This window comes from Zootermopsis nevadensis, unplaced genomic scaffold (assembly GCF_977971745.1).
Source record: "Zootermopsis nevadensis isolate Lab colony 2312 unplaced genomic scaffold, Znev_1.0 Znev_ptg000030l, whole genome shotgun sequence".
Taxonomy (NCBI): Eukaryota; Metazoa; Arthropoda; class Insecta; order Blattodea; family Termopsidae; genus Zootermopsis; species Zootermopsis nevadensis.
In genome coordinates, this window is record NW_028259162.1 from 7430351 (window position 1) to 7458350 (window position 28000).

A 28000-nucleotide genomic window follows, 5' to 3' on the forward strand; every position below is an offset into this window, starting at 1 on the left:
CAAAAACATGCATGGCCAAATTACCTTGTGAAATATGAAACATTTGTATGAAAGCTTGAGATTTTAGAATGGTAAGATCCAATTAGTATTGGAGCTTGATGTAACAGTATATTCAACTTAAAAAGATTCTATATCTGCAACATCATAGCAACCCTGAAAATATAAATGGTACTTTCCTGTGAAACACTTGTACACACCTATAAGATTACATGACATCACAACCTAGGTCACAATCCAACATCTTCACTGGTGAAAATGGACATATAATTACCAATTTGGATTCCTCATTATCAAGCTATAATAATAATGTTAATTCCATCCATGAAAGCAGAAGACTGACTTTTTACAACCTTAAGGTTAGTCTTCATTGGTGTTTACTTGCCTGAAAAATGAGTTTGGTGCTTAACTGGAATGAGTTATCATAATAACATGTAAGCATATAGCTCCATATCTGTTGCACTTCAAAGGAACCAAATGATGACAGATCATAAAGGCCTAATGTACAGTATAATTATGCCATACTTTCAGCATTTGTAAATGTACTTTGTAGATACATAATTACATGACAGCTTAAAAACACTTTATAAGCAGAGGCTTCTTCGAAGTCCACAATCATCTCTTCATTAAAAATGGGTAAGGTCATGGAAATAAAATGTTTGGATTTTCTTTCCATCAAATTTCTGGGAGCCCATACTGTGATGAGGAAGCACTTGTATTTCTCAATTAACATAATTTAAACATACAGGAAAGGTTAAACTTTCCTCAAGTATTTTGTACAAAATGTACTCTATTAATTCTATATTTCAAATTCTACAGATTGATCCAAAGTGAAGAAAAGGGCAAGATGAAGTTGCTTACCTCAAAAATAAAGGCAGGTTCACAGAGTTCTATATCTCCTTAGATTTGTTTCTTCAGAAACTCTGGATCCATCATGCTTTCTGCATGTACTACTAGGTCATAAGGTATGTTCCAAAAGCTGCTGTTCTCCCAAACCAAAAATAAAATACACTAAAGCCTTACTATGCCCATTATGGCATGAGGGACACTCCACTCTTCAGCTGAAATGGAAATATCACCTTTACTTTTATAACACATTAATTATTCTTTATAATTTTAAATGCTATTGCTTTTATATGTGATTGTTTCGCATTTATATTTCTCTACTTTAAAAAAACACCCTTCTTACATTAGGGTAACACATAAAATCTGTCAGTATAATAATAAAAAAATATGAGTAACTGTGAACAGGTGGGTGAGAAACAACTTGTTCAACACCACCAATACAAGTCATACAATTCTCCTCTTAATTTAAAAGATGCACTTTATAACCCCAAAAGCATCCCAAATCCCTCCCAACGCAGTTACAAACAGACAAACTGTAAAAGTCAATTACAAGCAGAGTAATTCCCTTAGTAATATGTCCAATATACTGCATAAAACATTATATGAAAAGCAACAATTAACAGTTACCATATGACACAAATCTTCCCTGCATTTTGCTTAAAGTTTAGTTAGGGTTATTTGCTTACAGAGCATAAGAGAGATTTTGCTTCTATGTTTTTGGGTCCTGTGGCAAATGCTGACAAAAATCAATACACAGCACTTCACATATTCTTTTCAAGTTCAATTCTGACTTTGTGGTATGCAGGATATTAGGTATTGTATACAATAATAAAAAAATCCACTCCAAACCTTTCCTAGAGCAAGTTGTGATTTTAAGATGAAAGTAAGAATAAATGAAAAAATAATATTCTTGGGAGAATATAATGAAGGAAAAGTATTTGACTGAAAGACATACATCAAATAATGAAAATGTATGTTTATGTAATAGAATAATTATTACCATTTTCATATCAGTCATATATCTATATATGTTGCTATAGACATTTTCTTTTGTGGTAATGAAAGCCATAATACATTCTGATGATGTCTGTAAATCTTATATTGTGTTCACATTCTTACATACCACCTCATTTTGAAAATCACAGTTCCCTCTCATTAATATTGAGTATTACCAACTAAAGACACTGGTAACATATTATTTCATGCCTTTTAATTTCTTAAATATAAATCAATCTTTCACAACCATCACAGAGTAGAGTAAGAGATCTAATCACAAATACATAACATATTACAACAGAAGGAATTACACTAATTCATTTCAAGCATTTAAGAAATCAAATTGTGAAAACATGAATTCAGGAACCTCTCCATGTCACAGAGTTTAAGCTGGATCCTGATTCCATCAAATTCTGGTCTTTGCCTTCCACATCGTATATTTTATCAAATCACCATACATGTATGATAATTTCTGCATACATTTTTAGTGTCTTTTTCAATAACATTTTTTAATACCACAAATGCTCATCCACAACGAAAGTTGTGCTTTTGCATAAGACATACTTGCATTCAAACACACAGAGGGGGGGAAAAAAATAAAAAATATAAATATTTAAGAAAATTAACATACACATCAGTTCCTATCAACAAACAAAAGAAATACTTTAAGGTGCATACTACAATCATTCAGTTTTGAAGTAAACAAACAATCTGAGATAACAATTATGATGCAACACATCCTTAAAATGTGTGTCTGTTAGGGTGGAAGAGAGGAGGGGGACCCCCTCAACACACACACACACAAACTTTACTGAATGAACCAAAACATTTTATGACATAAATATTCCACAATTCTAATACCCACACTCCTGTATGTTGGTCTCACAACTACCAGTGGTAAGAAAAACAGGGATATTTAAAAGAATGATTATAGCAAAATGCAACTTCATTCAATTTTGAATGCTCTTGCCCTGCTGATGAAAAAGTTTATAAACACTCAATTTGCAAATGATAGTAACATACCAACTTACTGACACTGTAGTATTACTGACATATACACTGAGTTAGATCACTTAGCCACTAAAATGTTGGAATGCAATACAAATGTGATACCCTAACCCCATGGCATAATATTTCATTTCATCTACACAAAATTAATTCATATTTGAAAATAAGTCTCTGAATAATAAAAAAATGTCTACTATATATGCTCTCAAATATTAATACTACTCCAGTTTCTCATCAGATGTAATTTCAACCTGTACATCACCCAAACCAGGGACATCCCACAATAAACAATGTATGCCAATGGATTAAGTTATTACATATGTTTTTACATTCTGTGAAATACAATTCTGAAATTATTTCATTCTTCATTCTTCAGACATCAGATTTCTTTCTAAATAAGTCAGTTCCATGACATTAAAGTAAAGTGTAATATCAAAGTAAGTAATATCAACAAATTCGCTTCTGAAAAGCAAGGTACAAATGCAGGAATCTATTAATTCAGTTATATATTCTTGTACAATGCTTCTGGAATTCAGATGAAGCAAATATTTCCTGTAACAAATTCAATAGGTTTTTAATATTTTTAACAAGAAAATAAAATATCTTGGAAGGAATACTGTAAACATATAGCATTTATAAATCAAATTTAATGTGTGAAATTTTTTCTAAAAAAATAAATCAAACATACTAACCTCAGTTATACAATATTAAACATCATGTTAATGATTTATACCTTAAGTTCTAGTACTATAAAAATACAGTAACTTTAGTTCACAGAGAAATTTAAATTTTAAAGTTTTTTTAGTTGGCAATGATCTTAGGAAATGCAACACACAGAATTAGGCTGACACCATAGATATATAATACTAAATTAGGAAGGATCCTAAAGAAATTAAGGAATCTTATATGGGGACTCCATTTTATTCATAATCAAGACTGGTATGTCTTTCAGAGTTTAATCACATAACAACAAACACCACTGATGCTCTGGAATCATGATTCATGTTACTACAGTTGAAAGACATACCACTGATACATGTACACTTTAAAATGTATTGCTCACAAAAATACTGACTAAATCCATGCATCAGAGTTCTTTTTGAGAAGGTTACAGACACTTTGTTAGTTAAAAAATCCCACTTCCTCATATACCTCACAAACCAATATTAAAAAACAGGCATAAGACCAGGAAAAACAAATTACAACCTATGATGCATGTGCAAGCTCAAAACAAGATCCATTGGACAGTCATCTACAAAGGGGACATATTTCTATTCCAAACAAATGATGACATAAAGACATACATAAATGGAAAAATCGTTTTTTGATGGAAGCCTCTGTTAGAAATTATCATATAGATCAGGAGTTTTAACAAATCTGTATCCATGAATATTGTATTTTATTCTGTTCCACACACAGGTAAGTTCCCACTTCATGTCAGTATCAGGAACAAAACAAACACAAAGTAAAACCTTAAATGAAGAATCTTTATTTACAAAAATAAGCGAGCTGGGCACATATTAACAAAATACCAAGTAAAGGAAGGATATCCTTAAAGTGATAAACATTAAATGTAGATACAAATGGCTGATAATCTGGGACAGTATAAGAAATTCTGATGTCTGAAAACAAATTAAAGTAATATGATACACTTTTCTGCAACAAGTTCCTTGCCACAATTTGCATCATTAAATGATAATTCTGCATTTTTAAATGTATGATCATAACCCGTAACTGCCAACAGATGCCTACAAAGATTATATGAGATGCTGTTCTAACATACATGAGTCTTATCTTACAATGGGGCAAGAAGCACTGTCATTCATGAGAGATCGCTTGTGAAAGATTTGGGATATTCATGGCTGAAAGAGTTCAGATTATGGTCTTCTGGACTGTGACACCATGTAGTCTAACGGTTATTATCAATCCTGTGTAGCAGCATACTGCCACTATCATCTGAGTAGACATGATATTAACTGCTCTGAAGGCGGAGGCAGCGTATTCCTCCAGAACACCAAAACCATTTTCAAGATTACACCATATCAACCCAGAAGGCCACAATCTGAAATCAAATCAGTCTACTGTTCAAGAGAAAACCACCATTAGCTGGAATGAAGCTGCAGTTCAAATTTGGGTAACATAAAACTATAACAACTGTAATACAATCTAATTCTAATACGCTAATAAAATGTAGTTAAGAAAAAGGATAAGCAATCTTCACAGTATAATGATTGCTCATCCCCTTCCATATGTGCACAACTTGAATTCACAAGACAGTCCCACCAACTGCAAGGCATGGGAACAATACTGAATATTCTAACATCAGTCTATAAATGAATTTTAACTGAAGCTTGTCAGTATTCAACTTCCTAGTAAAGGAGACACTATAATACCACATATTTTATTTAAAAAGAACCACTTAAAATCATCCCCTTCACCGTAACTAGAGTATAATTTGTGCAAAAGCACAAGATACATCACAAATGCTCTAAAACAATTCAACTTGGTATTCATGCATTCCACAGTCTCTCAATGTGTTGCAGCTGTGTCTCTGGTCATAGGAAGTCAAGACAAGATTCTGCAATTGACATATGGGTCCATAGCTATGACAAAAACATGTTCATGATGTTCTTGAACTCAAGAGCAAACAATCAGAGCAAGTCATTTTGACATTTTAAAAACAGCCAACTTTTCACATTTGATGTAGAATAAGATAAATATATCCTAAGAAAGAAAGAAAGAAAAAGAAAACAAAAAACAAAAAACTGTCTCACTAGTTTAGAATTGAACATGTAACCTCACTGGAAGTCAATTTTGTGTTACATAAATCCACACTTTGCCAAAATACTGAGTAAAACCAACTCTCAAAGTATAAAGTAAATATGAACACAGAAAAGAATACTCATTTCTAGACTGTACAGCACAGCTGTTGTCATTGTCAAATTACAAGTCTGCTATTACACAGCAGAAACAGAACTTTTTATTTATAAAGTGACTACATTATTTCAGAGTGCAATACTCTTCACACTTAAGCAAAAATAATAAAAAAATCATACAGACTGTGAGAGTACTGCACTGAGAAAGCATAAAAAGACCACATATCTTAATCCAAATTTAAGGACTAGAATTTAATTGGCATTAAATAAAACTGTAACACCCACTTTTACAACACTTGATAACATTTCTACATATCAAGCTCTCAAAAAAGTGAACTAATACTTTAGTCAGTTTCCAAATGTGTACACTATTGTTTAACACTTATAAATGTGTCATTTGGCTATAACTGCACTTACACCAACACTGTAATGTGTAATCAACTTTATCACAATCAGTATAAACTGTAAGGTTTCAAAACTCTGCAGGACTACTTCCCATAGTGCATCATAATCATTGTTTAAAGAGTCTGGGACATACAGTAGCATCAAGTATTAATAACCTACAGAACATAATATCCTTGCCACTCAAAAATGCTACCGAGAGAAAAATGGTGAATTTATTTAACTTATAATAAGTTCAATTTTGTTTATGGACTTTGTTTATTATCTAAATATAAGATTACAAAACTGCAGTGTTTCGGAAGCTGAACGCTGCTTCCCTCTTAATGAAACTGGGAGGGGGAGATGACAGAAAACCAATCTGTTGGGTCCTCTGGTTGAGCTAGTTTGAGACTTGGAGGTATAGGTCCTCCTTAATCCGTGGACCCAACAGATACGTTTCCTATCATCTTCCCCCATTTTGCCTGAAGACAAACAGAATACAATTTCTGGATGATAACTTTACAATTATATATTTAGATAAAGTCTAAAAACGCAGTTTTACTTATTATAACACACCATCACCTCAAACTTCAACCTTAAACTTCATTATCACATAATTTCTGTGGCTCAAACAGGCAAGCACATTCCATTAATACCATGCTCACTTACCATGCCAGAATCTGGCTAAAGCACTCCATCAGCTGGGAGTGGCAAGTTCAACAAGAACTCTAGTGTAGAGTTTACCTAGATTCAGCTCCTTCCTGTCATACTGTAAGTTGCTAAGGCCATCTGTCTTGAATCTCTTTCTTCCTGTATTGAGGAACTCATACCGCTTAGGGTTCGCGTGCTGTTTACGATGGGCAAGCATCTTGTAGCGAGCAATGTTCGCAGGGTAACGGGAGATGTGGTAGCCATGGTGCCTTACCCTGTTGGACATGTCATCATCCTCACCACCCCAACCCCAGAACAAATTGCTGAACCCATTCACTTTTTGGAACTGAGTTTTTGTCATGGCTGACACACCACCAAAAATAGCTTGATATGGAAGTCTGTTGTAAGAAAATAATACACATGTATTAGAAAATGGATTAATGCATTATGAAGTTCATTAACTGAAGGTCTAAGGGTTCCATGTACCACATTTTCAAAATATATTTAAAAAAGTCAATAATTTCAATAACTACATAAATATAGCACTAATTATGTATCATATACTTAAGTGCAATTAAAGTACATTTACAATCTACTTAATAATCAGAATCTGTGATGTGACTAAGCACACCAAAATTTTTAATTTACCAACAGTCAATTAAATTTACATACAGTACTATCTTCATGACACTGTGCTTATGCATAGGTACTGACTTGTAACTATATTCATAAATATATAATTCTGTCCTTTCGTGCTTCACTTCTCTGATGGCAACATACGTGGATACATAACAGCAAGCACATTTTGAAAACTCAGGGCAGTTCAAAAGGAAATGACTGCTTAGCGTGAGGTTGAGAATGGAAGCCAACTCAATCTAAATGTTATGGAAGTAAATGTATAAGAGAGTTAATCTTTGAATAGGAAGTGGCACCGGGGTGTCACACCAGGCAAAGGACTGTAACAAGGAAGCATATTTTATCTCAAATTCCCAACCTCACATGTACAAGACAAAACATAAAGAAGAGTAAGTTATTTTAGCAACAAAAGTTACAACTATTACTGCATCAGTCACTCAAAATAAATAAAATTAATAAGAAATAACAAACATACAGTGTGATATTTCTTCTGTTTCTCCATGAAAAACAATGGATAGCCCTAAAATAGTCTTGATAATCTGCACCAATTCATAGTTAATATAATTAATTAAGTATAAACATGTGATCAGAAAGAAGATAAAAATAACAATAAAATCTTATAGATGCAATTATTTTCTTATGAAACTATATTAGCAATCATGTTCTATGATATTTTGTTAAACTCACTTGTATTTGAGCACATCCACAGCTACTGACATATGCCTTGGCTGCTCTGGACAAGTGTATAGGTTTCGATCATCTTCAGGAAGAAGATCCACATCATGAAAGATAAAACAATCATAGCTGTACAACTTCAGTGCTTCAACAAACCCCACATTCATGAGCATGGCTCTGTTGAATGGGCCATCACCTGCAACAGTAAAACATAAAGCATTCCATAATGCCACTCTTAAATCACCGCACAAGTTCTGGCATCAGAGTTAAGAAAATTAAAACTAAATCAGAAGTACTCCACAAGTCATTTTAATGGTGTGCCACAACATATAAAATAACTTTTCAGACTTCTTACACACTCTTTGCACAAAGGGAACATACTGATGACACTATTCAAAATGAGAATATGATTCATAAGACATATTAAGATACTTGCCTCCTTGTTCTATTACAAACATCCCATAATCCAGTTGCTGACGCTGAAGGAGAGGGTGCAAGTTTAAAAGAAACGTGCTAAGATGCTCAGCTCGATCACGGTAGGGTACTATTATAGCTACTCTGTCCCGTGCTTGACATTCTTCTGGATGATAATGACCTCCTGGTTCCAAAAGAGGGAACATTTTTTCCAACTCCTCAAGTGATGGAGAATCTTTCAATACTTTGATTGGTCCATCTGAAATATATGAGTTCAGATCTTTCAACTAAAGTTTACAGAAGAGTGATACAATTTAGAATCTTAAATTAAAATCATGATTCAAAACATAAATATGTTTAGGATTTCAGGTTCTCATGGAGGTTAAAACAAAGACCAGCTGTCATCTGGGTTGTAACACTGTGTAGTCAGGTAAAAGTTTATCAAAATTTCAGAGGTCCTTATTGCCTCCATCACCAGTTGCCCTGATGATGGAAGCAGCAAGGACCTCTGAAATGCTCGTAAAATTCTACTGGACTATATGGTGCTACAACCCACAAGACAGCCATCTCCATGCATATGTTTAACCTTCAATTGTAATCTTTCAAGGTCAGTAAATGTGACTAAATTTCTGATGAAGAGAGTTTAATTTCAAAATAAATTCCTACACAACACTAACAAATAGTTATCTAAATAAAATTATAGAAAAATCACCACACACTCATAACATGCTTGTCTCAGCCAATCAGAACTTCGGTTACAAACTGGGCAGTCAGTCTTAGATTGTGTAGCAAATGCCTCTGTTTTGAGTTACAATTCATAACACAATATCCAAAGATATGATTTCATATTTCTGTTTTTATTTCTGCTGAACAAAAAAGTATTCTCATATCAAAACTCTAAATAAACATATTTCGGTTCTCACAGTGATGTATTCTGGGAAGACAGTCATCATGATAACACAATTATTTTTCCTTAAAGTGTCAGATAAGTGTTGTATATATCAGACTAGAAAAAATCATAAAAATGTTAACCAAACCAACTACTGATTTTGTAAAAAATAATGAACAGTGAACTGAAAGACAATTCTGTGTCTATATCTTTCTGGCCTTGGCATGCATGGCACAGGATGACACAATCCACTTCTAACGTGGAAACACCAACTCAAACCCCTTCATTCTTATTAACACAGTCACCATCAGCAAGCTTCATGTCTGCTTTCTATCTCAGCACCAACATTACTAGTGCTAGATTTGAATGACCTCTGATGAGAACTTTTAACACAAAAAGTGCATTATACATGATCTTCATGCAACAACAAAGCAGTGTTGTGGAAAAAGGATCACAGATATGCATAAACCTGATATGACATAGTAAAAAAAACCCTTCGGTTTCAAATTAAGCCCCAGCAACCACAGTAACGTAAACTGCAACACATGTGAAGGCTTTGGGAACGAGGGAGTATACGCAATGGTAAGTTATGCTGCAATCTTTAAACACTTAAAAAAATTAAATTCTGCCATTAAATTATGGAATAATGAAGGACAAAAATTATAAACTTTCCTAAGTTAAGCTCCTCATTTTCATCAGGATTTCTGTCTTTTCCACATTTTAAAGGTTTATTTTTCATAAAAGAAGAAAAAGGTATTTCTTCCTCTCCATTATCATGTCTGAGTGCTGACAACTTTCTCTCTAGGGGAGAAAAGAAAGCACTGATGCATGTTACTCAAACTTGTGACAATAAAAACAACATGCATGCACAAATAAACCTGATTACAAGCCTGTGTACACCAATAACCAGTAAATAACAACAGATAAAGTGCCTAGCAATTTCATTATGTATAATACTTACTTAGATTTGGAGGGATTGGTGGGCAGAGGGATTTCCCTGTAAAAGGGACGGTCAAACTGGGTGATGTTGTTGGGTTTAAATCTGATGGTAACGAAATGTTGAGTACAAGACTAGAGGCATTCCGAACTGCATTCTCATGTGTGTGGAGGAAAGACAAGTTCTTAGTTTCACCAGAAATGTTCTCAACTGGAGACAGAGTTCTCTCCACTGAAACACGCATGCTTCCATTAAATGATGAGTTGTGAGATGGAGACAACAGGCCACGTGAATGGGAGATTAGACCCCAACGACTACGTCTTCCAGAATATGTAAAATTCACTGTGAAGAGTGGTTCAATTTGTCGTGCTTCAAAAATAGTAGTAAGGAGGAATTGCAAGGCAATTAGAACAGCCAGCACTATCACCACCTTGCAGAGGTGGGAATGTATGTGGAGACATGGCTGTCGTGGAACATGCTGTGTAATCCTGCTCCATGCGGACAGGCATCGGCAACGCATGGCACTTCATCTGTCCATGCACAGCTGCATTACTGCACTGGAACATATACACACAGACACTATAATTTAGTAAACTGTACTTCTTGACAATATCTTTACAATGTTAGCAGCAATCATAGTTCAGAAGATCAGTGGTTCCAAAATTACACAGTTCCTATACCACTTTCATGAGATCCCTACCATCCTCATTATTCCAAACTATTATACTTTTTCAATAAAGTTTTCTTGAGCAATCAGCCACATCTCATGGTTGCAAAAGACCAAGACGTTTTTGAAATGTCGGTTTCACGTAAAATTGCACAGGAAGACTTCATTGGATTTAGACACTGCAAAAGCTATAGATCATACATTATTAAGCTTTTTGTTAAACTTGATAAATTGAGCTGAGTATGATATGAAACCTTTCTTAACATTTCACACACTGTGCAACCCTCAGTAATCTTAAAAACACAACATGCAGCTAAAGCATGTAAATTTTATACTCATTCTATAATTCTAAAACAAAAAAAGTTTATTTAAAATAAAAAATGCCAATGCAACTGGTTGATCTTGACATCAGCCACAACTTCTGGACGTCATGCAGAAATTACGGAATATTCCAAAATATGTCCCATTTTACATGAAGAATATGGTCTTAAATCACAACCCTCATTTTGTGTGCATGTGTGGGAGGGAAGCAAAATTTGTGAGTAAAAGCAAAGCATGCATAATAGTGCAGGTGCATGATGATGGAAACAGAGGCTGTAAACAAGTACAAACGTGACGATTTCTGTCTTCATACTCATCGATGTGAAAACCTCAAATCATACAAGTACAAACGTGCCTGATGGTACGTATGTACGGAGAGGACAACAGTGTGAGTAAAAGCATGCATGGCAACAATGTTATCAGAGACTGACTGACAGTAAAGACATCACCTACAGGTTTTGAGCATTAATGACAATAACCAGACACTGATGACAATGTCTGATCTCACTGCTCCACACTTTATGTGAAAATGGCATCATTAAAACTAATGATGTTAAACGTTATGCTATGTGACGAAAAACAAGAATGCTAAGCAAGAAGAAACTACAAATGTCCAGAAGAGTGAAATCAAGAAACAATGGTAATTACAAAATCAAAGAATAGCAGCATGCTACATAATATCAGGCATGTACATATAGGAATGATTTATCACAGAACAGTTGGAAGCTTGTAATATCATTATTACTGTCATCATGAAAACAATAAGCCTTCATAGCTCTCAAACATAATCTTTATTCAACACTGAACACTTTTCCCCAACATCAAAATAAATTAGTCGTAAAACTGGCAGTCCTAAAAATAAAACCTCGATAAGCTCGAGAATTATGAAATCGCTCCCAATAATAACATAGACAAAACCTGTAATCACTGATGCCAGCCAATATTTCACGACTCCTGGAATGTTATAACATAAATAAATGTATACAGAAAAAGAGAATATCAGCAGCAGGTGATAACAGATTCTGCGTAAAAAACAATGTATGTCACACATGAAATTCACTTCAGAGATAAATAAAGGATTCGTGCAACAGGTGTGTTAAGTAAACATGTCAGTATCAGAAGCCTACCTCTTTGCATGGAAATATTCCAATGTTATTTGTGGCAAGGTCAAGTTCCTAGTGCAGTATTTTTCAAAGGTAGTGAAATGAGTACAATTTATTATTGTATTTCTTTACTGAGTAATTTCAGAACTTTCCTAGTGATCTTTTTTTGAGTTCAACAGATGCAGGTCTACAACCTGAAAGAAAATTATTTTAACGAATTAAATAAGGAAGTTTCGTATAAAAGTGTTTACTGTAGCTGCAATGACCAGGGCAGTTCAGTGGCAGTGTTAGTTTTATGTTCGGGAAGTAATAGGTTTCAATCTCATTCCCAGTTATACTTATCAGATTTTTTATTTCCCTTATCTTTCCAGGGAATTTCCATGATAACACTTGAAGAGGACCACAATCCACTCAACACTTCCATTCCCTTTTCATCACACAGCTCCATTACAAACCTTCCTTGCCTACAATTTTCCAAACTCACAATCCTTCTATAAACAAGTATAGATGACTAACTAATGGTCTGGTTGGTCATGTCGAAATATCACCTGAAATTTTGCTCGTCTACAGAGCCCATCTAGTAATGATTGTCCAAAAAATTTCAGCTGCTGATACGCTGTGCAAGGGTGCGAAAGAAATTGCTCAAAATTCGAATGTACATTTAAAAATCGCGCCACCGCGTGACAGTAATGGCTCGGTATTCACCATGCAACGGTGTGCGTGGGCAATAAAGTTTAGATAAGTTAATAATAAAAAGGAACCCCACCCTCTTCTCAAAAGTAAGAGACCTAAATGTCCACTGGCAATAAACAATTTAATCAAAAAATAAAATAAAATGGAGGACTGTATCACAAATTTCTTAATAATTCTTATATTAGATAAGTACTTGGGTTATTCTGAAAGGTTTTTAACAGCTGTTCTTTCCGATTGTTGACGTCAATACTAATACAACAATGCCGACGAAAATTATGACGTAACGAATATTGTTTCCTCCATAAAGGAAATGTAACCGGGCATCCGACTGTAGTTTAGTTTTCTTAATTAATTTTGTAAATTTAATCTTCTCTCTTCATCCTTTTACCAACTGATACCCTTACCTCGCTCACTGTTTCTTCAAGAGGAAGAGAGCTCGATGTCCACCGGCAAAATAAGATGGAGAGAGTTAAGGACAGTGTCAAGAATTTCTTAGTAATTCACAGAAGAAAAGTACTTTGGTTATTGTGAAAGACTTTTAAAAGTACAAAAGTATCTCGTCTACAACACACTTCTCCTACAAGCGATTCACAGCTCAGCTCTTTCCACAATGACGAAAGCGGATTGTTGACGCCAATATACATTAATATTAATAATGCGACAATGCCGAAGGAAACTATGACATAACAATTAGTGCAATACGGTTTATTCAATCTATTATACTGCAAGCATAAGAAATGAGCCTTACGGTATGCTCAGTCAATATTGTTGCAGGTGTGGTTTAAAAATTCCAATACTTATTACATTGCTTTACACGCAGGTGCTCATATAAAAGCTGACCATTTACACATTCTTTTTAGTTAAAAATAATACAAAGAGAATTACTCTAAGATATAATTTGGTTACATTCCAACCTAACTGTAAAAAGCATAAATTAATATTAAATATTTTCTCCAAACTCACAATCCTTCTATAAACTAGTATAGATGACTAAAGGCCACTTGAACACAGTGGTTCCCAAACAAGGCGGCGCAAATAAAAATTATGAAAATGCTTCAAAACTGAACTACCAACTGAACAAACTGTCTGTTTTCTTACTTACCTTAAAAACGTTAAGTTAGCAGCAATTATGCAGTCCAGATGTCTTAAGGATACGCAGTCTCAGAGTTTAATCGCAAGACGTGTTATTTTTAATAAAACTGCCCCCCCCCCCTTTGCACTATTATGGGTATCGACATGATTGTTGGCGGTTTGAATTAAACAGGGCCAAATAAATGCATAACCAACGTGTTAAAGCTCTGATTATTACAAACTGCTGTGGTCTCAGTTCATGTAGTAAAACGTGACGTAGCAAGACGTAAATTGTGCACTCGTGTAAAGATAGATTCGTGGCTTATAAAGCAATCTAAATTTTTTGAAAGTGATACGAATATATTCAGCGCAATCAGTTCTACAGTAGACGGTTCTCCTGCATAAAAAAGGGTGAATAAATATCCATCGAACTTCCTGACTTTCGGTTTTACTTATTAACTCGTAAACGGGGAAGAACTTTCACTGCGAGAAATTTGCGTGAGCACTTGTTATGAATCTCTTGCGAACAAATCATTAAAGTTCTTATAAATACAGGTACTAGAAATCCGTAAACGGCCAAACATAATGAGAACTGTAGTCACTACCTTGACAAAAGAATTAAGCTATTCTGAAGTGTCATACTTAATAGTCAAAGCCTCGTGGTAAGAGTAGACGAACACAGCATAATTTCCTTGAGAGAACGGAAAAATAAAGAAAAAATTAATAGCAAATAAATGTAATATATACGCACACTACAAAAAATGTCCCTTGTTCCTCAGACTATTAAGATTAACGTAAAACACTGTATGGTGCGCGAAATATTATTTTGTATTTCAATGATGGCGTCAGGGAAAATGTTTGGGAACCATTGCTCTAACAAAGGTTCTGATCATGGCTCAAGACAGTGTGCTTACGTGCAATCTTCAAAAAGATCTTAAATGGAATATTTTCGTCCTAAGAATAAAACATTTTTACGAAATGGATTCTTCTGGGACGGTGTGCTTTTTCTGATAATAACCGTGTATGTCTGGTAACAACTGACCCAACATTTCTAAGATGTTCACTAACTCCATCATCAGAGCGCGTCTTAATTCATCCTTAAAAGTTCCTCTGTGCTAATGACAATACAAGAACGTGTTTCGAACATGGCAGGATGATAATCAGACCTCAGTTAACACGCATGAACAAATGCAATGTTTCACAACAAAAGCAAAGTTATTTCCAAAGAAATTTCTCTCTCCTTTACATGTTCGATATAATCGCATAAGAGACCAATTCACGCTGGAGAACCCAATTTATTGTTCAATTTTAATACAGTTTTATTCAAATTAGGAACTGTAGAGATAACAGTTGACATTCTGCTTCCAAATCTGGCTCACCACTAATCACTGAGCAGTACAATGTACCCCTAAATGGAAATACAGAAACATGTTTTATGCAGAAGCAACTTTACTAGATCTCTGGGTGTAAATATTCACAGAAAAAAAACTCATGATCAAATTCCATCTACACGTCTGTCCACACCAATGCACTTCCTGTCACACTGTCACAACACAAAACACTGAAAACGCATCTCGTATCCATCACCTTCTCGACAATACGCCACGAAGAATAAAATTGAAAGAGCATTTATATCAATTGAGACGTGCCTTTTTCTATACTTTGGTCACTTCAATTGCTCCGATTGAGGACTGCAGCTGCTATTGTAACGACCCACTTTCATGCTCCAAGGGACTGCCAGTTACTCTACAGACCACAAGTTCCAAGCTAGCCGTAAACACTACCAGATCTACTGCCAAATGAATACTGACATTCGTTATTTATGACGGTCAAGTGTTTGATAGCATTCATTGGCCAACTGCAATGAAAACATCTGGATTGAAGAAAGGGTGGTTGCAAAATGGCAGTAAAGGGGGCGGTCTATCTTCCCCGCGGACTCATCAAAGCAACAGAGCTGATAGGTCGTAAGACACGTATTTAATTTTACAATATCCAACACACTCACAATGCAGAGTCTGCTGAACAGCATCTGAACTGAACACGAGTTAAATTTATTTAAAAAAAAATGTAATAGTTTAATTTTTGACATCAACGCTGTTCACATTCCGTACGAATCGTACACAAAATTTAAATTCTTACAATAATTCCGTGTCATTGCTATTACTATACTGAACGCGTGTAATATTAAATTTCATGATAAAGTCACCCGCTCGCCTGATGGCAGTTTATTTTGTGAGTTGGCAAGCTTAAGTTCACAACGTACATGCATGAATTTTATTTCAATTTGCTCTAATTTCCTTTTAAATTAGTGTTAATACGTTGTCAGTACCTTTCCAAGGGCAGTATCGTTGGTCGCCATGCATTAACGAAGCCGCGATAAAATTACCCAGTATTTGCCATACCAAACGCACATTTGTCGGATAAAGAAATGTAAAATGATTTTAAATGTGTAAGGAGACAAAGAACTATTTACAAAACTTAAAAATAAATGTAATTTAAGTTCCGACATTGTGCTACTTCGGGAGGCGAAAGAGTGAATATTATTTTGTTTGGCGAGAATGACGTGTCGTAATTTGTCTAAGAAAACTCCACATAATGAGAATCTAGCAGAACACTGAGCCAACCAAGAAATTACCATGTTCACAAAAGCGTGCCACCGGTCCTATCCTGAGCCAGATGAATCCAATCCACAATCCAAATCCCATTTCTTTACGATCCATTTTGATACTATCCTCCCATTTACGCCTAGGTCTTCCGAGTGGTCTCTTACCCTCAGGCATTTCAGCCAAAATTAATTTGCGCATTTATCATCTTGCCCATGCGTGCTACATGCCACACCGATCTTATCCTCATTGATGTTATCACCCTAATTATATATGGTAAATAATACAAACTATGGAACTCCTTTATATGTAATTTTCTCCGGAATCTCGTAAATTCATCCCTCTTAGGTAAGTAAATTAGAACTATGTAAATTCCTTGTCTTACTTAGACCTAGATATCGGACTCTACCTGCTCTCCCGTAATATGGAATTCTCTAAAACGGTACACAGAGATGCCAAATCCTTGCGCTTAACTAGTCATCATACCATGAAGATGTAGAGTGGACGTATGGAGGTACAGCTCCACACAATCTTTGCATTGGATGGAGATGTGAGTTACACGCAGCTGCCGAAGAAATTTCTTCCACTATCCATTGGATGGGAGGCTGCTCAGCGGCGAAGATAAAATCTGTCTCTGCTGGGAACCTAAATAATTTCATCGGCAGAGTGCAAGGAACAGCAACGATGTTGAAATAGAAGAAACTAAGCATTTTATTGTAGCTTCAGAAACAATTCTTTCGCGTTAGTACATGATTTGTGGACGTAACACACAGGTGTAAAATACAATATGCCACAAAACAAAATTCACTCCGTTGTGGCCCTCTTTTTCGATTTCCGCCCTTATAAGACAACACTTGCACCATAAAATAATAAAAGAAAGATTCCACTAAACACGAGTCACACGTTTGATATGTTATGACGGAACATGTTCACGTAGTAATAACGAAAGTAGAAACACATCGATCTGGACGAACCTAATTACGAAAATAACACACATCTGGTGAATTAATGACACAGCAATCAGAAGAATTCACTTACAGTATAGCACGCACAAGCACTCGTTCCAACACTACTACAAAGCCGAATGATATACTTTCTTACATATGCCCCTCCAATCTCTCACATGAATGATCAGAACACCTGCGCTAAGTAACTCTCCACCAAAGGGGGTGGAACTTTGGGGGATGCTTGACGTAACCGCGGGTATTTCGGACAATATTTATCGACATCAGAGAGTCTGTTAAGCTAATTACTGCAAGCGGACCATACTTTCCACACTGCTCTAACGTCGCTGAAGTGAAATCTTCACTGATCGTCCGAAGATATAACTAGGTTCTATGCGGTTACGTAATTCACATAGCGTAGGTACAATTCAGGCGAGAAGTCTTTCAATGAAGGTCTAAAGTTTCACATCGTCACACGTAGGGCCGTGAATAGCAGAAACAGCATAATTTAGCTTATACGCTCTCCTAAGTCTTATTTACAATCAATTTAATACATTACGCTTATAATTTTTTCATTTTCCTCTAACTTTTAATTTACTAACAGAGATCCAAATGCTGAACTTTTGAATTGAATTGAATTTGCATTAAACAAAAGACATTCAGAGAAATTCTGTGCAGAAATAAAATAATTTATGATTATCTTGATGATATTTATAGACACCTTGAGCAATTCAATGAAAAAAAATATTGAAATCCGTTCAGTCACATCGAGTGTGAAACAAGCCTGCCGTCACATGAAATATCTGACGATGTGAATAGGGGAATACGCAATTTTGTGAAATGCACCTGTACGCTATCAACAAGCAGTCGTCGCCTTGAGAATCTTAATTTCCTGACTAACGGTGTGTACACAATAAATTGCGAATGTGTTACAGCTGAAACGCTTATGCAACAACTGTTCATTATACAGCAGCAGCCTACTTCGCCTTCAGAGAGTGGTTTATTTAGCGTGAAAAGCTTAGAATACACAAAGGTGCCCCAAAAAGAAGTATACACAACTCCAATGAAAGAAATAAAGACATTTTAATTAACCAAACCATTACATACATCAGCATTGGCACTTATTGAACCAACAAGTCTTGAGCAGGTGTTTGAAATGACAACCACCCATGTCTTCCGTGAACACAACACACGGAGATCGATAACAAGGTTAACATTCGATATTATAATGTGTATACATCTTTTGTGACATCCTGTATTACTGTTGACGGCGGTTTTCAGGGTTGTGACGTCGTGTGGTCATCAACGTCCTTCTGAAACGATAACAACCTAAAATATACACGACGTCACAGTTCAGAAGCCCACTGCAGACAACTTCGCCCCGTGTGCACCAATCTCAAGCACATACTCTACCAAACGAAAGAATAATGATGCCTCAAGGACGTAACTGGCTATGGGGCAGACCGACGAGGTTCGAATCCTGTCATTTTCATTCTTGATATGAGGCCCATGTCACGCAGAGTAGAGCACACATCCGAATTACATTACGGCTATTTCAAATTAAAGTTGCAGATGTAACTGCCACTTAGAAGTTCCGGAAAGAAACAAGGACAGAAACTCAGCGCCCAAAAGTAATGTTTCTTCCAAACATTCACACACTTAAAGCACGGGAGTTAGGGCCTATTACATACTTTAATAAAATAACTGTGCCAATGAAACGAATGAGTAGTTGCATCAAGGCATTAGCATGGAAAAGTAACTTACTCAAAGCAAACGAGTACAAGTAGCCCATAGCTGGTGAGCGGATTGACCCTACGCTCCGACGTGTCCCATGACTGACTTCTATTCGAGCTGTGAATGTCTGAATCGGAGTTTCTATAATCAACTTCCCTCTGTATTTTATACGAATATGGCAATACAAGGTTGCAAGAGACGGCTACCACTCTCCCTCGACGTTACAGTCAACAAAACGTCATCAAACAGCATGAATGACATAAAAAGCATGACAATGAAGAGTTCAGTAATACGAAATCCTTATGCCAACAAGAAAACGGTGCGGGAGGGATTACGCCCCTCGTGAATTACTGATATGACCTGTGAGAGACATTCACAGCCTATCTTAAATAAACTGCAAACAAATCAGACTTTGATTTGAAGTTTTCACAGCGGTGAGTATGAAGATTTCTGTCTTCTGGGTTGTTGCGCTGTGTAGTCTGGTAGATGTTTACCAACGTTTCTGAGGTCATACTGCCTCCATCATCAGAGTATGAAGATTTCTGTCTTCTGGGTTGTTGCGCTGTGTAGTCTGGTAGATGTTTACCAACGTTTCAGAGGTCATACTGCCTCCATCATCAGGGGGATGAAGATTTCTGTCTTCTGGGTTGTTGCGCTGTGTAGTCTGGTCGATGTTTACCAACGTTTCAGAGGTCATACTGCCTTCGTCATCAGAGTATGAAGATTTCTGTCTCCTGGGTTGTTGCGCTGTGTAGTCTGGTAGATGTTTACCAACGTTTCAGAGGTCATACTGCCTCCATCATCAGGGGGATGAAGATTTCTGTCTTCTGGGTTGTTGCGCTGTGTAGTCTGGTCGATGTTTACCAACGTTTCAGAGGTCATACTGCCTCCGTCATCAGAGTATGAAGATTTCTGTCTCCTGGGTTGTTGCGCTGTGTAGTCTGGTAGATGTTTACCAACGTTTCAGAGGTCATACTGCCTCCATCATCAGGGGGATGAAGATTTCTGTCTTCTGGGTTGTTGCGCTGTGTAGTCTGGTCGATGTTTACCAACGTTTCAGAGGTCATACTGCCTCCGTCATCAGAGTATGAAGATTTCTGTCTTCTGGGTTGTTGCGCTGTGTAGTCTGATCGATGTTTACCAACGTTTCAGAGGTCATACTGCCTCCGTCATTAGAGTATGATGATTTCTGTCTTCTGGGTTGTTACGCTGTGTAGTCTGGTAGATGTTTACGAACGTTTCAGAGGTCATACTGCCTCCGTCATCAGGGCGATGAGTATGAAGATTTCTGTCTTCTGGGTTGTTGCGCTGTGTGGTCTGGTAGATGTTTACCAACGTTTCAGAGGTCATACTGCCTCCGTCATTAGAGTATGATGATTTCTGTCTTCTGGGTTGTTACGCTGTGTAGTCTGGTAGATGTTTACGAACGTTTCAGAGGTCATACTGCCTCCGTCATCAGGGCGATGAGTATGAAGATTTCTGTCTTCTGGGTTGTTGCGCTGTGTGGTCTGGTAGATGTTTACCAACGTTTCAGAGGTCATACTGCCTCCGTCATCAGGGCGATATATGACAGTATGACCTCTGAAACGTTGGTAAACATCGACCAGACTACACAGCGCAATAACCCAGAAGACAGAAATCTTCTTTTTATAGTGCATATCTCAGGTGTGTTTTAACGGGATATGCGAATGTCCTTCGTATTTATAAAACTATTATTTACAGCAAAACAAGCTTCTGAGGATAATATTCTGTCAAGGGGCATATGAAGAAATTAACGTAGCATACGTTTCGCAATTTGTAGTCTTAACGTAACGATAGTATCTGGATGCCAGACACAGATTGGTAGAACACGTGGTATGAAATGGGCAGGAAAATAAATTACAAAGTTTTGGCAGGAAAACCTCCTGAAAGGTATATAGGATTGGAGGTCACTTTCTCATAAGATGGCTGTCTTCCGGGTTCTAGCGTCGTGTAGTCTGGTAGAAACCCAGATGTGAGCCTTCGGACTACGGCCGCGAAAACCTCAAATCCTACCACCTTCTCATACTTAACAGCTATTTTGAAAGGTAGGCATTCGGTTATCGCTTTTCACTTGTTATCACCATTTCAATAAACAGGTTGGTAATTGAATGACGCCACTTTCATTTGTAACAGATACAATGGCGTAGTTCTATGACTAAACATCAGACTTTAAGAAACCTAACCATTTCAGAAATAGTTTTACACATTTCTATCTGCATTTTGCACACACACACACACACAAAACGCGAAGGCCATTAGTAGGGGCAGACAACTGCCTGGTTACGTGCACAATTCCTGCTTCCTGAGATAAAAAATAGGGAAATAACAAGTGAGACTTTTAAGCAGACCGCGTCATCGGCCTGGGAAGCACCGAATTGTCTGATAACCGACCTGCTCTTGTAATAAGATAAATACTTTTCTTCTTTTTCCATTTCCTGAAAATACACGAAGGTGATTAAAATATTATTTGTGGGCCTACCCTCAGTCCCGATTTTTTATTTATTCTCGGAGAGAATGCATTTGTTAATTCGAAACGATACAAATCATTCATTAGAAATGAAGTAAAGTAACTATCATTAATGCGACAAAAAATCCTAACTAACTGTGTGTACAATCAGCAGCTTCTTAACAATGAATTTACTGCAACGCACAGCTACTTAAACGTCCCAATCACGCCTTCCTTTTCTTCTAGTGGTGGCGGCGGCTCTAGGTCACAAGGTCAAGTTGTCAGACCTGATCTAGTGTCATTAATGTTTTGAGTAATGGTGCAGACCTATACTTTAGGCCAGGGGTTCTCAAGCCGCGTCCCGCAGACTTTGTGCGGCCCATGTGCATTTCAGTACTAACTTATCAAACAATCCCTGATGATGGAGGCAGCAAGTACCTTTGAAATGTTGGTAAACTTCTTCCAGACTACACAGCGTTACAACCCATACTCGCCAACGTGAGAACGTCAAATCCCGCAACGAACAAAACAAAACATGAATTTTAAGTGAATAATAAAACGAAGCCAGAACAGCTCAGTAAGTATAGTGACTAAGCTACAGGTTCATGGAGATTTTTCTGTTAGCTACTGCGTCCAGACTGGTTCTGGGGCCCATACAGCATCACCACGTTTAAGAACAAGGGGAGTGGAAAGTCCAAAGATTAAATTCTGGTGGGAGGATATTTTGGCTCGGAACTTGATCTCAGCATGCATGCACTGGGACGATAATTAATCAGACTTCGAGGCGTGGAACATGAGATCGGAAGAAACATCTGGTTTGTATTTTGCAGCTCCTGTAACCATGGAGATGAGAAGAGATGATGCTGAGTGGGACAGTGTAGTATTGATCGCAGGTTGATACCCCGCTCAGCTCTGGGGCGAGTGGTGGATCGAGAGCAATATACACACACATACAGGGGCATGCTCTGCATGTTTCAAAGGCACTCACTCTTTATTTAATAGTGAAAGATGTTCAGCACATCACTGCGCACATCGTGACTTTATAAAAAATTCACATGCGTATAACAGCAAAAGAAAACTATTCTTATGAGACCCTTGAAGCAGTGACACTCAGCAAAGGATTTGCTGTTCTTACGGCGAAAACATCGATGTTAGTATTTTGGGTTGTAATAAAGTGTGTAACGTTGGTATCTACCAACAAGTTCTCACAGCGTTACAACCCAGAAGACCAGCATAGAAAGTTCAAAGCGAGGGTTTTTATTTTTCAAGTATCGGATACTTTTTGCAGACTAATACCAACAGCAAAAAACAAGATATGGTATTCGTTATACTTGTGAAAATAATCTCTGACACAAAACTAGTGTTTTTCGCGGTCCAGCGTGAACAACAAACACAATTCGCGATTTTTTCCTAGTAACTAGACAACCTTAACGACCAAGCTCACACGCATCAAAGAGAACCAAGGCCACCTGGAAAACATTACAATGAGAACCGATGCTACGAGCGGAATATGTTATTATTCAGGTGCATTGTTGCAACACTCCGAACTGAGGTCACTGTTGGCTCACAACAATAACCTCGGATTAAACTGTTGTGACAACGACCTTGCATAACACTGTCGTCTTTAATACTAGGATCACAGTTTGTCTGTGCTGTGGTCATTAACAAGTTAACCCGCTGACTTCAACACCTGTGTTGTGAATCTAGAATTTGTGTCTACTCCAAAGAGAACACATTTTCAAACTTGCTCTCATCGGTTTCTGGCAGTGGTAACTGTTCTGCTGTGGCAAAATATCTGTGAAGATTATTTAACAATAAGCAATTATGTTTAACACCTCTAACTTTAAGTTAAAATACTTGAACACAGAAGTGTGGAGATTAGATTGACTAACGGAGATAAAGTATGTGAAGAAAGATAATAACCACATAACAAGGAGTTTCATAGTTTGTCCCCATCACCTAGTAATGTCAGAATAAATCATGTTGCACACATCAAAGAAACTACATATGCATTCAAAATGTTTTTCTGGAAAACTCCATGGAAAGACAGTGCCAACTCCCACTGGAAGAAACAACACACCACGCATATACAAATGTAATTTAGAAAGTATCCAGAATTATTCTTTCTTTTGTAATTAATTTTCTCTAAACACTTACAGTTGTATCACTTTTCCTAATAGCCTGCCTGCTTCTCAAAATGCTTAGTTCACCATAAAAATAATTTTCTGGTTGAGTGCAGAGCCAGTCATGCACTGCTTCCTTAACTTCACCACCTGCAAATCAACAACCTCTCACAGCCTCTCTCAATGGTCCAAACAGACGAAAATCAGAAGGTATAAGGTCTGCACTGTAAGATGAATGGTCAAGAGCTTCAAATTTCAGTTCCTTAAGAGTGATTTTCAAATTTCCTTGGTGTGGACAGCAGAATAAGGGTAGGCACTGTGCAACAGAACACCACCCTGCATCAATTTTCCTCTAAGTTTTTTGCAGTCACTGGCTTAAATCCATCCTGCAGCATGTCACAATAATGTACACTTGTTACTATGGCTCCCATTTTGACATTTTTGCAGATGATAATGAAGCAGTCCATGACTGACTATGAACTCAACCAAAAAAGTTTTTTATCATGTGAGAAACCTTGTAAGCCACTGGACTAAGTATATTGAGGAGGGAGACTACAATGAAAAGTGATAAAACTGTAAATGTTCAGAACAGATAAATCAAATCAAAAAGAATAACTGCAAACAGTTTCCAAATAACACTTATATCCAACTAATGCTAAATACCATCTGCCACTGAATCACTATAATTAATAACCTACCAATCTACATTTCAAACACACTGTAAAAGAAATGGCCATTACTAGTTGATTTGTTTATTTAGTCTATGCACAATTACAGTCCCAAACCAATGCTATATGGGTCACAGCAAAGACAGTTTCCTTACAGTAGTGAAGAACATTTCAGGAAAACTGTTGTGTTTTTAATTTATAAAACAGTACACTAATCCAAGAATGTAGATGACCCTACATCCTGAACATTGGCTTGGAAAGAATAACAGTTAAAATAAATATGTTCCTCACCGCCACTACATTCTAGGAAAAAATAAAATTTATTGAGATAAATCTGCCTAATTCAGAATTTGTTAGTATTGTATGTAACCAATATACATTTCACCACTCAAGATGTTTATAGTGGCCAGAAATACATTTTCATGCAAACAGCTTAGGCACATTAGTCACACAGTTATATAAAGACTTCAAAATTACCATCATCAGCATATGAATGGGCATGCATCAGCATTCACAAAAGGTTTTTTTAACCCAAGTAGCTTGGCATTTCATGCATCAAAATCAACCTGCCAAATGTGTGTGGAATGCCAAGAACCAACTAAAATGTATGCTAAAGTTAATGTGATGAGTAAATTATAACTTCTTTACAATCACTTGTAAAAGTCAAGTACTCATCTGAACAAGTATTAATTTTAAAGGTCAAGCACTGACAAATAAAACACTTCTAAATTTGGAAAAACTTAAGAACTGGTATCCAAAATCTGTTTCATCTCCTGAACTAAAAACCAAAACCCTCAAACATGAAAGGTTATCAATAATCATACCTCTCATTTAAGAAACAAGCAGAAAATAATAAAACACTAACAACATTTACTCTTTATAACACAACCGAGCCAACACAAAATTACACATGAATTAAAATACAGCTAACCAAACAATGTACCCACAGCAGAAACCTGATATTTGCATATCCAGAACCAATAAATGGCAGTATGAGTTGTCCAAGAATTACTTAAATATCAAAAAGTTAAACTTCTACATAAAAAAGGTAAAAACTTGAGCATGTTTAATTACAGACCAATTTCATTGCTAAAGAATTCTCTAAAATATTTGAGAAAAATGTAAAATAGAGTACGTAACTTGTAGGATTTGATATTCTTGTGGCAGGGTGTATGAAGATATCTGTCTTCTGGGTTGTGGCATTGTGTAATCTTGTAGAAGTTTATCAACATTTCACAGGTCCTTGCTGCCTTTCAACTTGGATTTCTGTTACTAAACCTAACTAATCTACTGTTGATATGAATTTAGCTATAACTACTATTAATTATTAATTTTTTTATAACAGACTTCCTTAGTGGAAGTCCTCTAACCATCATAAACTATCACAGTATTCCAATTTTGTTTGTTGTTACTTTTCCCACAAACCACTCTGACCTAAAGTAAACGGCCACCATATAACAAAAATAGCCAGAGAAAAGTCTAGCAGCCTTGAATATGGCATATTAGGCAAAACAGTTTATAAAAAATACTAAATGTGAGTCACAATAACTATCATCTTTAATGGCATGGCAGGATTATTAGACCTTGGTAAAGATGGGTACTGAGAAATTGTATCACACAATGCTTGAGTCACATATGCAATACTGATGCATTAGTGAGAAAAGTTTCAAGACAGAATAACATATTCCAATAATCCATCAAACTTGATGAAAACATGTGAGATTTGATGTTCTCACAGCAGTGAAGATGATGACGTTCTGGGTTGTGATGCCATGTGGATTTGCAGGTAGAAACATAGTCTCCATCTTCACTGCTGTAGTGAGAATGTTGGGAATTACATGGAACACTTCCCTAAATCCCCATTTCAACCCTCAAGATGGAGACTGTATGTTTCTCTGAAACAATGGTATCTACCTATGAGACTACACAATGTCACAACACAGAATGACATTTATAAACACACTTCCAACAAACTATTCAATAGCACTCCTAGGTACTTCGACTACGAAATTCGAGCAAACTTACGGCATGCAAAATGATTTACATTCTGTTGGAATATTTGCAACATTTAAATTTACCTTTTCTCTCATTCCTTTCATAATTTCACTTTACTGTCATTTTTTAGAATGTTTCAAATGGTCAAGGTCTGACCTTTCTGGGTCAGGAGAACTATTAACATTCCCATTTAAACTCAGTAAATTATACGTAATGTTCATTTATTAAAGCCCTGGCTAATCATCGTAAATCTGAACGCTACATCACTACCTTATTTGTGACTTCATTCACTACTACAAGACTAGCATTTTATGTACACTCGCCGGTATACATAGTTATAAACAGTTCGTTATGAAACATACATTTATAAAATATATAAACACTTACATTTTCCAAATATTCAGCACACTCCAGCCCCATGCAGATCTGTATCTGTCAATCTTTATCACGAAAACTCACATTTTGTACTTTAATACTTTCACTTCGTTCATTACGAAGTGTTCCACCAGAGGTGCAACTGGCGAAAGATTACAGATTCCACAGATGGACGTATGATAGCTCTTAGAGACAGTCTCATAAGACGTGACACATAACAGTACCGTTTAATTTCGATCTTGTGAACACCATAGATGATTGAAAGCAATGCGGCGATAAGCGTGGCAAATTTCTTGTAAATTATTATTATTGTTCGTAAGAATAAGAAACTTATACCATGCTTCTTTCAAATTTTCTTGAATAGTATGCTGCCATGTATTTTCCCTTCATGCTTTCCAATTTAAGTACAAGATGCAGATATAACCTTCATGTGGCAAACACTAACCTCTGTAAATATAAAAAAAGGAGTTTATTATAGTCAAATAAGCTATTTAGTAATCTTCCCCCCACTAAAAAGGCCTGAATCACAATATAATTAAGATTAAGCTAGCACTAAAAGAGTCTCTCCTGTCTCAGTGACCTCAACCAAAAGATTTTCAGCTATTATAAATACATATATGCAATAGCGGTTTTGCTTTTTTGTCCATTATCTGATACAAAAATCTACCCTCACCCTCAAGTGTAGGAAAGGGGGCCATCTGCTCTGTTCAGTCTGTTGGAGCTAACCTTACTGGTCCAATGATAGAAGTTGTGTATTTTTAGAATATCAGATGATGGACAAAGTCCAGAAACTCAGAAATCCAGATCACTTCCCAGTCGTTCACTCACTTTTTTGTGTGGCATGCTGTTATTGTGGATTTCATATTAAGTGGGGCACTCCGTACTAAATTCAGTTCTTTGTCACCACCAAGCATTTTACTCTCTCTCTCT

General features: G+C 36.4%; 1 protein-coding gene across 13 annotated transcripts; it reads right to left on the reverse strand.

Moving 5' to 3' along the window:
- Window positions 1-870: 870 nt before the first annotated feature.
- On the reverse strand, window positions 871-27999 carry LOC110831077 (beta-1,4-N-acetylgalactosaminyltransferase bre-4). Of its 13 annotated transcripts, none has more exons than XM_087358708.1 (6): window positions 27083-27999; window positions 10331-10863; window positions 8503-8739; window positions 8079-8262; window positions 6774-7153; window positions 871-1058 (listed from the first exon to the last, which is right to left on the reverse strand). In XM_087358708.1, the coding sequence occupies exons 2-5, from the start codon at window positions 10824-10826 to the stop codon at window positions 6802-6804; spliced, it is 1269 nt and encodes a 422-aa protein (XP_087214834.1). In that variant the 5' UTR covers window positions 10827-10863; window positions 27083-27999; the 3' UTR covers window positions 871-1058; window positions 6774-6801. The 13 variants fall into 13 exon arrangements, with proteins under 13 accessions (XP_087214834.1, XP_087214842.1, XP_087214833.1 ...); XM_087358716.1 differs by lacking the exon at window positions 871-1058 and adding an exon at window positions 2037-4909 and having other exon boundaries at window positions 6849-7153; XM_087358707.1 differs by lacking the exon at window positions 871-1058 and adding an exon at window positions 2037-4909.
- Between the last annotated feature and the right edge of the window lies 1 nt (window position 28000).